Source organism: Vanessa atalanta, chromosome Z, assembly GCF_905147765.1.
Source record: "Vanessa atalanta chromosome Z, ilVanAtal1.2, whole genome shotgun sequence".
Lineage (NCBI taxonomy): Eukaryota > Metazoa > Arthropoda > Insecta > Lepidoptera > Nymphalidae > Vanessa > Vanessa atalanta.
This window is the reverse complement of record NC_061902.1, coordinates 341,400-358,803: the sequence shown is the minus strand read 5'-3', so window position 1 is coordinate 358,803 and position 17,404 is coordinate 341,400. Positions and strand designations below refer to the sequence as shown.

At 40.0% G+C, this 17,404-nt stretch overlaps 2 protein-coding genes across 5 annotated transcripts in view; one reads left to right on the top strand and one right to left on the bottom strand.

Annotated features, from left to right (window-relative positions):
• Window positions 1-525: 525 nt before the first annotated feature.
• On the top strand, window positions 526-7,995 carry LOC125076148 (syntaxin-7). Its single transcript, XM_047688133.1, has 8 exons — window positions 526-749; window positions 860-969; window positions 1,176-1,245; window positions 1,488-1,638; window positions 3,863-3,956; window positions 4,404-4,522; window positions 5,057-5,212; window positions 5,746-7,995. Exons 2-8 carry the CDS (start codon window positions 867-869, stop codon window positions 5,830-5,832), a joined length of 780 nt encoding a protein of 259 aa, XP_047544089.1. The 5' UTR covers window positions 526-749; window positions 860-866; the 3' UTR covers window positions 5,833-7,995.
• A 2,053-nt stretch (window positions 7,996-10,048) lies between these two features.
• The window catches only part of LOC125076147 (protein NDRG3), a 79,853-nt gene continuing 72,497 nt past the window's right edge, over window positions 10,049-17,404 (bottom strand). Inside the window, exons 6-11 of one of the 4 annotated variants that reach the window (XM_047688130.1) lie at window positions 16,846-16,987; window positions 15,647-15,793; window positions 14,894-15,139; window positions 14,383-14,467; window positions 12,316-12,432; window positions 11,206-11,345 (exon numbers count right to left, since the gene is read on the bottom strand). In XM_047688130.1, the coding sequence (XP_047544086.1) occupies window positions 12,347-12,432; window positions 14,383-14,467; window positions 14,894-15,139; window positions 15,647-15,793; window positions 16,846-16,987 (706 nt within the window). In that variant the 3' untranslated portion in view covers window positions 11,206-11,345; window positions 12,316-12,346. Of the gene's footprint in view, window positions 11,346-12,315; window positions 12,433-14,382; window positions 14,468-14,893; window positions 15,140-15,646; window positions 15,794-16,845; window positions 16,988-17,404 lie in introns of all 4 variants that reach the window. The other 3 variants (XM_047688129.1, XM_047688131.1, XM_047688132.1) reach the window with 3 other exon arrangements.

Here is a 17,404-nt window from a genome sequence, read left to right as displayed (position 1 = left end):
ATAAAATACCTTTTATAGTAATGTAATAGATATATAAGTATATTGATAAATCGAATCCAATATTAACATTACACTACTACTGGAAAAATATAACTTTGACAATCGCTTTATTCACTTGTTGTTCAATAAATTTTGAATTGTATTACATAACTGAATAAATTGGACACTCATACAATCATAACATAATATCCTACTATGTAGTTTACAAATTTAAAAAAATGGGTTGTAACGTTTTTTTTATAATAAAACTAGGTATATATTTTTTTGCACTAGTTTAAATAAGCCATCTTTTTACTCAACGCGGCAATGTAATAAAAAGTTGCTTACATTTAATGTAAAACATTGCGTGTACTGCCGTGCAATACTTATTAGTTGTTTTGTTCGAATATAATATATCTATACTTTTTAAGCCATTGACCTACGATAAGTTTTTTTTTGTTGTATTCTTCCCATGTTTAGTCTGTATGGTCTTTGTCAGTTTTACTTCACGTCACTAGCACTAATCAAGAAAAAGTAATCACTTTTAGTTGTCAAATGTCATAGTTAATATTATATATTTTTGTTGAAAATTTAGAAGACACTGCCTATCGTTAAGAGTATTATATTTCTAAATTGATTTAAAACATTTTATTGAATAGTAATCACAAAAAATAACGTATCCCAATATTATTGTATATGATAAACAAGTTTTGACACGGTAAATAGCGGACGTCATAAGTAATAATTTTAAGTCAGTAATTAGATTACAGGTGAGTATAACAAATATAAAACGTAAAATATGTATTACATTATACCTGAGTGTATTTTTTATTATATTCAAGTAGGTTTCATCTGATTTTATTGTTTTATATTTTGTTAGATTCAAAATGGAATCGTCATACCAGGGAGGTGTAGCGTTCGAAGATAACGATAATTTTCAGCGGCTTTCGCAAACAATAGCCAGCAATATTAAAAAGATATCCCAAAATGGTAAGGTTTCATACTCTAGTTATTTACATATATTTTTTTAAATTGACAATTAAAACACGAAATTTGTATGTAAATCATACTCAAATGTAATGGCGCAATACTTGCTTTGTTCAATTCTTATTCATTTCTTTGTTAGTTCAATATTTCGTGTTAGCCAATATTATTGAGTTGTAATATGTTAAATGCTCTGTTCTGTTCTTTGATAGTTTCATCAATGTCCAAGATGGTCAACCAGCTGCAGACTCCGCAGGACTCCCAGGAGCTTAGAAACCAATTGTAAGTTTGTATAGATATTTAAAATGTTATGTTTTTGTTGTGGGTAATTGATAATCACTTCTTAATCCTTGATGATTTAAAACTTATGATAATTTTAATAGATATGCAATAAAATAGCAATCAACATATTTTATATGCTCTTATGACATGTTGAAGGTACAATAACATGCATATACAATAACCATACACTTTTAAAGTGTAAACATTATGAAATATTATTGAATGAAATTCTTATCATGCAGGCGCCAAATACAAAATTACACTCAGAAGTTGGCAAAAGATACTTCTTCCATGATAATGGAGCTTATGAAGCTGAGAACTGATATACCGGCGAACATGCTCACTCGGGATCGCCTCAGTGATGAGTACATGACCACACTGAATGCATTCCAGGTAAGTTTTATAAATACATTGTCACGATGATTCAAACGTGATATTAGATTTAATTAAATGCAGAACTACTAATTACACATAGAAATACCTGTATCTCAGCTTTAACTCATTTGTACTAATTAAAATAACAGACTTTAAGATTTTATTTAAATGTTAAAATTTATGAAATAGAGGTGGTAACTTGGTTGATTTTACATAATACTCGTAATTTAGTTTTGCCGTAACTTCAAGTTTAATGCCAGCATTATTGCTTATTAATATTTTAAAATTGTAATACATACACTATTTAATTTTCATAAAAAAAATTTAAGCATGCTTTTCTGTGCTTCGAGCTTTTTATTGCCAGTACCTAAAGGTTAGCTCTTGAGGCTGTCTAGTGCCAGAGTATTTTCATCTAAATAATAAATATTTGTAAATTTTCAATTATTATGATAATTTAAAGTTGGTTATAAGTAAACTTTCTAGATTTGATCTTTTACATACTAACTGTTATTTGCATACAAGTTTAGTGCCATAAATTACAAAGAAACAGGTTGTATTCATAAAGTATTTACTAGACTATTTGACTAAACACTTGCAACCGAGTTACATTAGTGATGGAGATTGCCGGTCGGAATTGTGAAACTATATATTGAGTTGGAACATCATTTGAAATTCGTGGCTAAAGTAAAAAGGAAATTTTATTTGCCAATAATTTGGTAAAATTTAACAAATTCCTATGTTTATTGCGCTAAAGTCAAAAGTCATTTAAAAAATACTACATTGCAAGGTTTGACATTCTACCTGATGATATTGTATTGAAGCTCATGAAATGTGTTTTTGATTCCGATCTATATATTAGCAATTTATATTTCTATCGACTTAAAATAAATTTATTTTAATTGAACCAACTCTACATTTATCTGTTGAAATCTACTTACTAGTCGTTAATATTAATTAAGGTTAGTTATCGTTTAAACAATTATAACATAACATAACATATAAATTAATCAACAATAACATAAAATCATGATTTCACTTTTAACTTTGCTGATATAAATTATTGATAAACATTTGGCGCCAAAGTCACCATTAAATCAAACTAGTTTATTAACTAATTAGTTGAAACGAATGGTCTGAAGTCACGCTGAATGCGCCCGCTCGAATATAACGAGATTTAGCTCGCGAATTCCCGCTAGTGTATGTAGTCATTAACGATTTGTTCATTCGTCATTAATCAAACACTTTTGACGTATTTATAAAAATGTGCATCGCTTCGCTTCAATGTAATCTTCCGCGAGTTGCGTATGCATTTAGTTTTACAATCTGAGTTTAATCGCGATTACGATCACTACGGGCCTCATGTAAAGTTAATAATTCATTCGTTGGTACAGTAGCTGGCTTAGCGGGTTCAGCTGAACCTGAACATAGCTATGTTGTCCCATTGGACTAAAGGCGATAGGGTTCAGAAAGTTCCCTTCGCATAACTCCTGCCGTGTAGTATATCTGCTGCGCAATCCTTATCACGTAAATACCTCTTGAGAAATGACTTTAATTGTGGAAAGTAGTATGTAAACATTGACCGTCATACGATTATTCATTAATTATTTAAACATTATCTTCTTTTACATGAATATAAAGGGTAATGAAATAAAACACTATCTGATCATTGGAATGTCATTTATTGAACAAAATTATAGTCTAGTTCGTGCTAAGGGCGGCACTTTGCCGCGGCTGCTCTGCTCGAGCAGTGATCGAAAACGCCAACCCATCTGGCAACTTTTTTGTATTAAATTAAGAGATGTTTTTCCTTATATAGGAAGGGGGACGTGTAATCCGTAATAAGGAAAGTATATGGGGATTTAAGATCTGGTGAAATTAAGATTACAATCAGATTAAAAATCATTAAGATTACAAAAGAAATTATAGTAAAGTAATAAATAGCCTTTAAATGTCTCACTACTGGTCTAATGTGTCCTCCTGGAGGAGCAGTTTTGGAGTTTATTCCACCGCGCTGTATAGACATGTGTAGGATTTCACTAATATTAGATACATTCAGGTTTCTTTAAAATGTTCTTCACAGCCAATAGTAAAGGACATCGTAAAGAAACACCACAACGCACGAAATAAATTAAATATTATAAAAAAAAATTAAATACAAGAAAATTGGGTGAAACCCGTTCTAATAACTGGGCTATTTCGAGTCATGGAGGAGGATGTTAATCCTTCATAAATCCCATTGCAGACGACTCAGCGGGCGGCGGCTCAGAAGACGAAAGACGATGTGCGGAAAGTGAAGGCGCAGACCATCAACATCGGCGACCCCTTCGCTATGGGCGGTCAGTCTTCAATATTCATTTGCCGCTTACTGGTCGCGGACGGTCGACATGACGTTTTGTTTCATTCTCTCCGCAAAACTCTACGAACACCCTACTAGGAACGCTATAAGAACAGTTTTTCAGTGTCATTGAATTTCAGAGTTTCACTACCTTTATATATGCCGTTTATTTAGCAAGTAGATTAACTTTTCCACACGTTCCTAAAATTTTTGATGCCTACCTGTGTAACGCTGAGAGTCACGGTATAAAAAAAGTACATGTTTGTCTGCACTTGGGTTTTGTAATCACACGTTGATAGCAACAGCTTAAAATTACATTAAAGGCGTTGTCAAGGGGCAACATATGTATAAGAAAAACGTAATTTAAAAATAATTTTTTTAAAAGTAATTGTGAGCGGCACGACAGACGCAGTAACACGAGCTTGAATAGATTGAGTGTGTGCTGTAGGAGGAGTCAAGGATGGCGATCAGGGCGAGACCATTCGCAAGCAGGAGCAGATGTCGATGCAGTCGCAGCGCGAGCTGCAGCAGCTGGAGGAGCGCGAGCGGGACATACGACAGCTGGAGGTGAACTGCCGTTAACAGCGCGCGTCTTTTATAGTATACGGAGTTCATTTACTTTGTATAACGACGTAGACTGCAACGTAGGCGGCGGCCATTGCACCTCGAAGCAGAGGTCGCCATCGCCACATGTGAGGTTTGGATAGTCTGTAGCGGACGTCAACCAAAAGCATTGGTGTATCTTTCACTCATTTGGTAGTTTCTTTCGAAAAGTAACTCTAACTCTAATTGAGATCACTAGTTAATGCAGAACCCAATGACACTTCATAATAAGGCTCTGGAGGAGAGCAAGCATGCTGACATAAAATTGTATTCGTCTACGAACATATATAACATCTTATAAGGTACACTTAGGAAGTGTCAATCAACATATATTTTTTTAATTTTAATATATTTTTTTCATATATTGGCTAGGTTTATAAATTGTACGAATAGCCCGCTGTCGCAACACAAACAGCGTACCCAGCGCGGCGGCGGTCGGCAGCACCGCTGGGTGCAGCCTGTCTACATAAGTATAATGCGTCGCGTATCGCGTTCCAGAACGACATAATGGACGTGAACCAGATCTTCAAGGAGCTCGGCACGATGATCCACGAGCAAGGGGCGGTGGTGGAGTCCATCGAGTCCAATGTCGAGTGCGCGTCGCACAACGTCGAGGCGGCCGCGCACGAGTTGTCTCATGCCGCTAACTACAAGGTACAGACTTCCGATCTTATTCCTAGTACTCGTGCGTCGCCTTGTAATAATTACGTTACTCTTCTCTAATAGTGTAAGGTTTGCCCGCTTGAGCGATTATTATCTGAGATGTATTTTACGACGCTCGACTATGGTCTTAGTTAGAGACCAATGAAGGAAGTTTTAATACAGTTTGCTGAGTTTTTGTACATTTATCTTTTACTAAATTTAAATGTTATGTCACAAACATAGCCGATAACCCACACGCAGAAACACACAAGAAAAAAATAAAGGTGATGATGACAGGCACTCATCACATGTTTCACCGAAAAATAATAATTAATGTTTTTCTGTCCCGTTGGAAATGACTGCACCAGTGTGACAGGCACGTGGCGTCTTAGTTCGCTTAGTGTTGGCACATTGGCAATCTCAATTGGCAATCTCAATAATGATTAATATTTCTTACAGCACTATTGTCTGTGGGCAACGGTGGTGTGGGTAACTTGATGATTCAACATTGCAAACGAAATGATTTGACGTTATTTACATTTCAGAACAAGCTGAGGAAGAAGAAAGTGTACCTGACGCTCATCCTCATCATCATCATATCGATAATATTAATCATCATCTTCCACAACTGAACCGACCAACGCCTCTCGGGACCTCGCGCTTGATACTAACCCCGACGCCACTCCACGTCACGTGCCGCCGTGCTGTCCGTGCGCTGCACGAGTGTTACCTGTGGCGTGTCGCCGTCATCGAGTGGTCGCCCATGTTACGCATTGATTACTAAATTAACGTGATTAGTTAAATTGTTATTACTCACTCGAGTGAATGTTTAATCATTAAAGTGTAAGATTTATCTATATAAACGAGTTACTGAGTTTGTGTCTGTATATAAATCTATCATAATATATATGATATACATATATATAATAGCGTTTTTTAAATTTTATATACAAACTTGATTATGTTGCATCTGTAATCACCTAATTAATGATATAATAAGACAAATTTGTTTGAATATGAACATCGTTTTATTAATAAACACGAGTCGCTTGCAACGTTTCGAAATGCGTCCGAGCACGTGACTCGCCTCCCGAGGGGCGCCGCACGCCGCACGCCGGCCTCGCGGAGTGTGCGACCTCCATTTGTGTACATTTATCTAGTTAAGTGGAATTCTGTGCATTGGCGACTTGGCGTTGCGTGAAATACTAACAGCATTCGAGTTATTATGTAATAAATGATTTATTAAATTGTAATTAAATGGCAAGTCCAATATATTTTGTAAGTGCGTATTCTAAGCTAAATGTATGTTATATGTGTATAGAAAAGTCTGTCGCTCTCGTCGTATAAAGAGTACAGCAGAACAGACACCAATATGAGATATAAATAATGTTGTAAACTGCGGGCCCGGCGTGCGGTGGAGGGGACTCGCTCGGCTGGCGTTGCGAAGCGAAATCTCATAATTCCATTATTTTAATTTTATATTTAAGATAATTGCTTATGTTTTATTTGAATACTGATAAAATTTATAATTTGATGTTAACGCGTAGTTCAGTTTCGGAGAACTGAACTGCGCGTAATTGTAACCGACGGGAGCGAAGCAAGCGAAATTATGCGCGTTTAACTGATTCCGTTCAAATCATATTAACAACATTGCCTTTCACAGAATTTATCTTCCCCGTTACAGTAACGAGAAATCGTAACACGGAACCCGCCCGTGGCCCGTGTTATTCGTTTCAGTACCTGCACCTTACATCGATTTGAAGTCATCGCCAGAGAATCGTATGCGATGTGACATTATGAAATTAACTATTGTTCGTAGGACTTGAATTAAATTTAAATGAAACTAAGCACGCACTGTGTGTGTGTGTGAGTAGTGGATATCATATAAAATATTTGAGTCTAACATGTCACTCATATGTATGTACATATATTATATCTCACTTCGTGACGAGTAGATTTGTAATCAAATATATTATCACGATTGTGTGATAAGTCTTGTAGATAAATATCGCTTAATATGTAACGTTACTACATAGCAATACTATGATTAATGTTTTGAATTCAAGTTTAATAGTGTATTTGAAAATCTACTAGTGATGTCGTTGTTATAAAGTGTTTAGGTGCGCAGTGAGCACTCGGCACGCTCGCTCGGCACTGCGCTCGATACGTACTTAAGCGAACCCGCTTGCTTCCGCTCTTGTTTGTTCCTCAATATAGAACTAGACATTAGTACTGTAGTCTCGCATGTAATACCACATAAGAAATATGTTGATTGTAACAATATACATTTTTGTAAAGTATATTTTATAAGATATCAGTACAAATATATCGAAGCAATTTTAGATTTACGACGAGTAGTTCACAAGGTGCCGAAATAACGTATTCATGTCGTCGACCGACAGCCCGCCCGCGCTGGCGGAGCTCGTACGTGCGTTTCGTATTTTATTTGTCGCTCCCCGAACACGCCGACATCTCTACGACGTGTCGAGTCCGCTTCAATCGGCTCTGTCAATGAGATTCATCAGAGTTCACGTCGAGTCGGAGACCGCCGGGAGGGCGCCGGATGCCCGTGGAGGCCGGTCTCCTTCACGTTTGTATGAAAGCGTCGCCGGGGTCGTTAGCTTAAACGTTGATCGTGAACGTCGTTATGATCGATGTATACCATAACCAAGACGCAGTGCTCACTCGCTAGTACTCGCCTAGACGTCGCTAGCTCGTTTCAGATATACATATTTTTATAACTAGCAATAATATGTTGATGTATCGTGTACACCGAGTGTCGATAGTTGTGTAGATAAAGACGAGACGCGCCGGAGTCGTCATAGTTGTTGCCGTTATACCGGATGGAGGCTGTCGTTCCGAGAAACAGCCTTCGTAGTATTTGTGACAAGCCTCGCTACCGAGTCGATACCGAGTCGCTACTCACTAAATACTAACTTTCGGTTCGAGTAGAATCGTCTAGTTGTACATCATTGTAGTGTGAACCGTTTTGTCGTATGAACTCAGAACAGCATTAGCGGGCTGCTAGAGCTGCTTCTCCTTCTCGTATTTATATTTAGTGTTCAGTCTGCACGCGCGCTACATCTAAGATTGCGATTATCTTATCATTTAACTGATAACGATTGGAACGCTCACGAACTCTTTCGAGCGTGAATTAGTGAGCGGTAGACAAACCGCTCAACCCGTAATCCGCATTACGGGATACATATTTCATAGTTTAGATTATTGTATAGGTAATGCCTGTAATGCCCGCAGAGGCGAGGTCGGTTTGCTCAGCATCGGCCACACTGTGCGAGCAGACGGCGCAGCAGGCGATGAGCCTACTACGAGTTATCTCATACTCATCGCTGTCCACCAGTGCGCGTGCGAGGAGATGCTTCCGATCTGTATTTACTGATAAATAAACTTCAGATGTTGTCGTTCGCGACTCGGCCTTATTAGTTAATCCTATATTACTGAGAACTCCCGTGGTGGCTCCTCGGATGGCGTAGCGTGTTCGTGCACTTGCATGGATCGTCCGATCACGGCAATGTGTACGGGACGCGTTTGACGATATTTGCTGAGACACGTAATTCTGTCCACGTGTCAGAGCTCCTCGCTCGTATTCTGGCATGAGCCAAGCCACGATGGAAGTCTCAAACAGCATTAAGCTGACGCTAGGTCCCGTATGTTATACTTAATAAATATACAGTATAGAAGTCGTACACACGTTTCATACATTATTTATAATTTTTGGTAATTGATATTTGTTTATTAAGCAAAAAGAGAATTTTGTATATTGATTATATAATATTTGTTGTAATTCATTCATGCTCGTGATCGTTTCTCGACGACATAATTGTCATATTATTGAATTTCTTCCATACTTGTAATAAATGTTACGATATTTGTAGAAACGTTTCTGAGACTTCGAAGCCCGAAGGTTCTAATTGAATTTAGTTTGATGTTGTTTCTTCTTGGAGCGGTTAAATGTTTGTGGTTGAAATTTAACACGAGTCGATGATAACAAATATGGAACCGCTTTTGTAAAACGAGCAACGAACGCTCACTCGCGCTGCACAGAAACGGAGTTATCGTAACTGCTACCGACACGTAACCTCAACCTCAAACAATTAACTTGTAATGGTAAAAAAAGGCGTTATATATTTAAGATTATAATATGTTGTAAAATTATAAACTGGCAACACACCGCCGGCTGGCTAATTGTCGACGCGGACGCTCGCTTTGATAATGAAGACAAACTTTATTCTTAATGACCGTCCCAGACCGGTCGCGCTCTGCCGAGTGGCGACCGGACGATTAGCTCGCCGGGCGTGTCTTTGTATTCGACGCATGTAGAAGCGATAGTGTAATATTCGACTGTTACGTTTAATGCGCTCCGTTGCGTTTGTGCGACGCGAGCGCCGTGAGAAGATATATAGCAATAATACCTGATCGATGTAATATGTAACTGTGAGATGTATTTACAGTGGTTCCGTACATTAGATTATATTTACTTGCTCGTTCCCTTTATGCTCACATGCACGCGCGCCTCGCGTCTCGTGTCAGCATCACGTGATCGAACGTTACGTAATCTATGGTGAATTGATATTCAATAAATGAACGTATTTATAACACATATTTTGTATATTAGCATACGATTTATAAATATATCCGTCTGTCATAGTACTGCTGGTGTATCATTTATCACATAGTGTAAGTAATCGCTCAAAACAGGCCTTTTCAAGCACATTTGACTGTCTACTGTCAGTTCACAGAATTATTTTAAACATAAAGCTACCACCGTTCGGAACGCGTGTTCCGCGTCGAGCGGTCGGTGTCGAAATGAAACGCCATTAATTATTATAAAATCACATTTTATTGTATTCATAATAAAGTCACACAATTTAACATAATATATAAAAACAAAACAGCTTAGGAAATTGAGATTCTAAAAATTAATTTATAATATTTATATAAGTGTACTTCTACGAAGCTTCAAGAATTGCCGGGAAAGTAGTTCGCGAACGCGCGTCACTTCGCGTCACTCGGCGATAACACTACTCTGACTAGCTACGGTATAGCTACGGTATAGCTACGGAATAGCTACGGAATAGCTACGAGAGGAACCAACGGCTCCCACTAAGTCGCACTCTCGGTTGCTTCAAGCGAGTGCGCACAACTATACGTGTCCGCTTCGGGAAACACGCTCGACTAATAACGAATACTGATCCAACGGATGCTGTGACTCGGTATAAAACATCGGACCACGAAACGCGCTCCTGACACCTGATAAATTATTATTTGTAAAAAAATCAGCGAACTATAACAATACTTCGAACAATGAATCGTCAAAAATGTCTTGGTCTTACACAGCACAGCACAGACACAGACGCGCCCGACGCGCCACGCGCAAGAGTCGTCGTGTCCGCCTGTGCGCTCCGTATGTCGTATACGAGTAGTCGACGTTAAATGTATAGATTAATCATGATTGTAGTAAAATGGTCTCAAAAGTTACCGTAGTGATATAGAACGGCGCGTCGACCCGTGCCGCTCGCCTACTGCCGGCCGGCCCTCCGACTTCACTCTCATACTTCCTAACCTAAGCTGTTGTCCCTCCGACATATGTACACTTACAATTATACGTTCCAGCAGCGGACCTTACCGTTCACCTCTACCGACCTCCATAATACTTCGACGGGGAATGCGATATTCCTACTTAACTAAATTAAATTAAAATAAATAATTAAAGCTCCTATACGTAACGCTACTCGAGCCGCAAGCGAGTCGCCTAAATCTAATCCGAACGAGTAAACTTAACCTTAATCCAAAATATAAATCGATCAAAAATTATTAATTGACGAAAATCAGATATGCTTGTCGAGATTTGGAAATTAAACGCTTTCTAGCCTGAACGAACGAAACGATGTGCAAGTAACGTGTTGTGAGCGCGCGCGAGCCGAGTGGTGCACGGTGCGGGTGTGGCGGGTGTGGCGGGTGCGGGGCGGGGGCGGGGGCGGAGGTCGGGCGGCAGCTTAGCAGACGACCGCCTCGGAGATGGGATTCTCGGTGATGCGGATGACGGGCGAGTGGCGACAGGCGCGGCGCCGGCCCGCGTCGGACAGTCGCCGGAACGCGACGATCTTCGTCGGCGACAGTGGCGCCACTGCGGACCGCAAACCAACCACGATTAGTACCGCTGAGGAGAAATTCAACTGCAATATTAGTACAACAACGACACGGCGATGATCGGGTATTTACAAGGGCACAGGTCACTCGCATCCCAATCGCTAGTAATTCGCTTAAATAAGCAAGCCAGCTCGGGAGCGTACAAGCGTATGTAGTTATTTTAAAGTTATAAGACAATTTAATGTTGACTGTTCTATGATATGCTCAGGGAGGTAGTTCCTCGCAGTATACAGAGTCACGTTAGAAATTATAAGGACCCAATGTTAATGAAAAAACATGTATGAATATTTTGATATTAGTAAAAATACCCATTTTTGGAATGAAATACCTTAAACATGCACTGCGTGCGCACTATGGTTTGATAACATTATAAGTCGTGCAAAGTGTAAACAAAACGTCAACTTTAAAGTGTTAGCGCGCTGTTGTATTTAGTCTGTGTCAACAGTAACGTAATCGCGGTCACAGATCAACATGCGACTTTGTTGTGTTTACATTTTGTGAAAATGAAACTGGCGCGCACGACACGGCGTGTCACGTGAAGTCTACTCATTTTATAAGCAGCCACGTGACACGCTGTGTCAAAGCGACTGCAAGTGAGGCCGACCGTCCGCCAACAGTACCGAGTCGTGACGATAGCGTTCGGACACCGGTAGGTCGCCTCGGGCTCGAGTGCGGGTGGACGGTGGGACCTACTTCAGTAAACGTTCCATATCTGCGTCACACATCCGTCGTAGTCCAATGGCGGGTATTCGAAGAGTAATTTGTGTTTAAATTACAGAGATTTACAAAACACGAATACGTGACGCCGATTTAATATAAACCTTTGGATGTGTTTTCGCATAAGTACATACGAGTAGCGCTACTGATACATCGCTAGCACGTATCACCGTTAAAGATAAAACGCGTCCAAAGGAAAAGGGTGAAAATAAAGTATCCAAACAACTTACTTCGTCTACAAGGCTCACAACAAAATACCGGCTATTCCGTGGCTGAGATAGAGGCGATAGAGGCGACCGAGGCGGGCCTACTCACGGTCGATGCTAGTTTGTGCAGAGCCAACACGGCTACGAGCGGGAACAGAGAGGAGAACATCAAACATGCGCGCGCCGACGCGGCGAGCGACGCGTGCGCACTGAGCGGTCACTCGCCGCGGGCACGTGGTGTACAAAACTTGTATAAAAGCGTGTCTAAAATATAAACATTTGAGCAAAACAGGTATTCGTAACTACTTACCGTCTTATTGATAAACTTGACATTACATTTAAGTGCACAGCCCAGCCGTGTTAGTTCGAAAAAACAGTTAACACGTTACTATTAGGTATTTTACGATCGATATTTCTGAATAAATGTAAATTATGCGGTAAACTATACTATAATACATTTTATATTGTATACAGATATCAACCCGGCCGGACTCGTGCGAGTGCGAGGGAAAACGTTACTCGACTGTTTCGTTTGATATGCTCGCGTCAGACAAGAAGAGGCCAACGCGAGACGTATAACTCGTTACAAATAAAAATATTTCAACAAACACAACCACAACCGGCAGCCGAGTACGTTTAGGATCGTTTATTAATAAGACGGTTACAAATATAAAGAGCTGATTATCGTAAAATCTAAGAGACAAACGAGTAAGGTGTTCTGGATCTCGTTCGAATTGTCCGCGCGTATGAACGCGTTAAAAAACAGCGCGGTTGCTGTCATACGTACTATACACTATGAATAGTTAATTTGCTTTACTAAAGAAACAGAATTCAATATAAATCAATTAGGTCATTTGTTCTTTTCCCAATCAGTTTCCAATCCATTTTATTGAATAAAATAACCTCAAACAATTTCTTTGACATATCGTAATCGCTCGGGTTGTTTGAAGACGTTAAATTTTTAAGTAGATAAGCGATGTTCCAGTTTTCTAATAATTAATTATTAATAAGTGTACTGCAGGGCAACATTTGAATATTAGATGTAGACGCGGAACTAGAGCGCATCGCGCACGACCGACGGCCTCGCCAGTCGGTAGGCGGCGGTGCGGGGGCGGCGCGGGCGAAATGTGGTGGCAATACAAAGTGGAATGCGAGCTTGTCTGTGGTGCACCAAACCTACACCATACTACACTATACTATACTATACTATACGATACTATACATTGTGCTTAGCGATATAAACTGAAATAAAACATTTCGAGACTTATTCATTCGTAACATTGTAACGCAAGCGTTTAAAGGTGGCGGCGGTTCCGATGTATATTTATAATATACAAAAGTTAACAAACGAGGACAACACCCCAAGCCGATACTTAAAAAACGTTTTATTTCAATGTTACAAGTAAATCTACGGACGACTGTGTATAATATGAAAATATTCAATAAACCATCACACAAACTATTGAAGATGTCGAGGAATAATAGCAAGCGGTCCGCTAGTACGTACCATGTCAAGGGCCGCTAACTCAAGGCAAATCCAGGCTCAAACATAACGGTGGAAAAGAAAGAAGCCATTCAGACCGATTGCATTATAAACACCAATTGCATTGCATCGCAGACTTCTCGAATTGGTCGGGTTGTAAGCGTCATCGCGTGCACTAACTAGTATATCGTACAGTGAGATAACTATTTCCGTATTATGAGATCAGTGTAGTGTAACAAGGGCTCTCGGGATCCGAGCTCGGCTTCCAGCCGTACAGTACAATGACTGTTGGAACATCTCTCGTTATTCATTTCGTGGAGTAAAACGAGCAACGAACATCAACATCTACTGCTCAGTAACAGAAACATAAATACAATTTCATTCATATTAAAATAAGTGTATGCTATACGCGACATCAACTAGTTGTATTTATCTCCTACCTACATTATTATAATAATAGAAAATGCATAAGAATGCAAGAATCAATTTCATACAATATAATTTATATATAAAAGTATGGCAACATTTAATTTAATACTCAATTGGCAATACCTCAAAATGATCGGTTATAACACGTAGATGCGCCCGTGCCGCATCAGCTCACTTACCGTAGCCCTCACCCTGCAGAAACAGACGGAAGGCTTCCGAGATCTTGCCGGGTTGCTCCTCCAGCACCATGGCGGAGTCGGATATCTGGAAAGTTCAACAACAGCTCATAGCAGAAAATCTAAATGTTATAAAAACGTGACGTCCCTCACGTCTGTAACTATACTGCCTCATGTACACAGCGGTGATGTGAAGCAGTACTTCAGCTTAAGAGCGGGGACCGTTCCCACAGAGCGGCGTACACAGCGGGGCTTATTGTGAACGTCAGTGTGACGATGTTATTTTGTTGTCTTTTCCGTGTGGATGGTACGGTTTTTAGTATCAATGAACAGTATCGCCATAATTTCGAGCGTGATATCGGCGATACCGAATCAAAACAAGTGTTAAACTGTGAGGCCGCTCGTCTCAACCGACAATAAAATCAGCACGAAAGTAAAGCTAGTATGAGAGTAGCTTTCCATTGAGACACGCAAGTCGTACACAGGTGCACGACGCGGTGTAGACTGCGAGTACCTTCATCCAGGTGGAGTTGGCGGGGTGCAGGCGCGCGTTGAACGAGACGGTCTGGTCGACGTGCGGCGAAAGCGCGGCGGTGAGGTTGAGCACGGGCGCGCGGATGGAGGCGGAGTCGCGTGCGATGCCGAGGTCGCTGCGCCGCGCGTAGCTCTCCACCAGCATGGCCAGGTTGCCGGGGTTCACGTGCCGCCGGAAGTACGTGCGGTACATCTGAGCCAGGTCCGGGTTGCGCTCCTCGGGACACTGCACACCACCGCGCACCGATTAACTCTATATATCAATTTGACAAACTCACTCGCTTCGAACTCGTTTAAAACAATTATTATTAAACAACGGTAACGAGGAATGACTTGTTGTTTTCCTCTGTCGTCGTGTATGCAGAGCTGAATTTCGCATTTTGAAATGTAATATTCCAGCTATGGGAGGCTGCCAGGAATCAATACAAAAAATTTCAGTAAAAAAAAAACTTTATAAAATATTAACAAAGACAAAGACTATACTGAAACATAAAAATTACCACCCAGTCAAACATCCATCCATGCACAAAGGAACAGCTAGCTCATGAGGAACATCAGAATAATATATTCACATATGTTCTCGGTGACACGACATACAATTATTGGTGTACAAATATTTCGCATTGGCCTAATTCGCATAAACATATTATATGAACAATACACCCGCAATGCGAGACAGCGCAGAACATACTAGCAAGGTACCGAGGTAACGCCAGCCTGTCCGCACACTCACCCTGCCGAAGTGGTACCACATGAGGTAGTCGATTACGGCGGGCGTCATGCCGCGGGAACGCAGCGCGCGTGAGTTCATCTTGTGCGAGGCCCACTCGATCCAGCCCGCTTGGGTGGACGAGCAGTTGATCAAGGCTAGAGCGTCAACCTAAAACATTAAAAAAATAATCGTTCGAATATATTTTTTAACATCTTACTGTGTTGTACAGAGAATTCGATAAGAAGAGGAGAGAGATAAAATTGTGTGTCTGTGAAGATTATAGAAAATCGTTATTTTTATATTTAGACCTTCGTCGCCACCTAACAGTTAAATAAGAATCAGCCATCAACCAACCCGTCATTACAAATTACATTTAGGAAAAGTCGGTTGGTCGAAATCCCATCGGGACCTAAAAATTTATAATTACCGCTGCCAGAACGTAACAAACTTTAGTTTCCTCAGCCGTCGGATAGATGGCGTTACATGTCCAACTATATACTTATGCAGCTATTTACAACGGCTATGAAACTTTTGAAAGGACTACTGCTCTTGCTATCGATGAGAATATCGAGGTGTTCGTACCACAACAACGACTTCATAAAGCATCTCAAGATCCGTTTAGTGTGCAATAGCAATTTCCGAATTTGGCCTGATTCCGAGCTGTCACGGTTGCCAAGCGTCTTGCGCTTACTAATGGCTACATTTTATGTGAACGAGTTCGTATCTGTCCACGACCAGACTTAACATAACTGTGCTTATAGTAAGTTGAGAATATATTTTAAGCGAGTATCCTAGTCGTCATTAATGAATCTAGAACGAAATGTTTATTTCCATCTACAGTAATAATTTGGAAAATCCCGACTTTACCATTTCTGTTTACTTTGCCAACTAATCGCGACTGCTGCCGTCGGTTTCTATTTTCTAAACTTATGATTATTTTCAATTAACTTTTGCCACAATTATTCTACTACTATCCTTTCCAATTTGGTTCAAGCGGCATTGAAATGAATGAATAGGCTCGCCTGTCATCAGGCAGGCTTTGTTAACACAAGCCATGGCAAAATCTTATCAATACTCGTCACTGTCTGGCTGTGTGAGTGACAAACTCTACAATAGGAGTATACAACAACTGCTAAGTTGTTCCACTGTCGGAACAAACAACGTATCTCAGTATTGATAATTTTAGACGTAAAGTTAAGCTTATGTACTAAAATACTTACTTTCTCAGGATTGATGAGGGCGAATCTTGCGAGGATGTTCGCTCCTACGCCTACACCGAAGCCGATGAAACTTTTGATGGCGAAGTGGACCATCACGTAATTGAGCTGGTTCGACAGCTCCTCCATGGTGGGGTATACGTAACTGTAACAAATGTCATTGCATCAATTTTTCAATTTGTAAAACAACGACCTCAACACGTTGTTCACTTTTTTTGCAATTCCTTCTCAAAATAACCGTCTCACACTCTTGGAACATCGAGCCCGGGCCTTTTTAAAATATTTCATTCATCTAAATCAGCATCCAAAAATGATCTAGGATATGTAAATACGCCAATCCTAACTTACCTGTACTGGGAATTATATCTATTTATTGCTAATTATTGAGCTAATCAAACGAGCAGTCCTAAGATCGATTGGAATTTGGTTTATTTGTGTCTCCGTATTACAAATATCGCAGCGTTTAACGGATAATTTGAGTTAAATTCAATCTGCCGATACAATGGTCTCGAATGTACATAGCCTTACAATGTAGCCACTGTAAGTGCCGTACAGAGCTGGC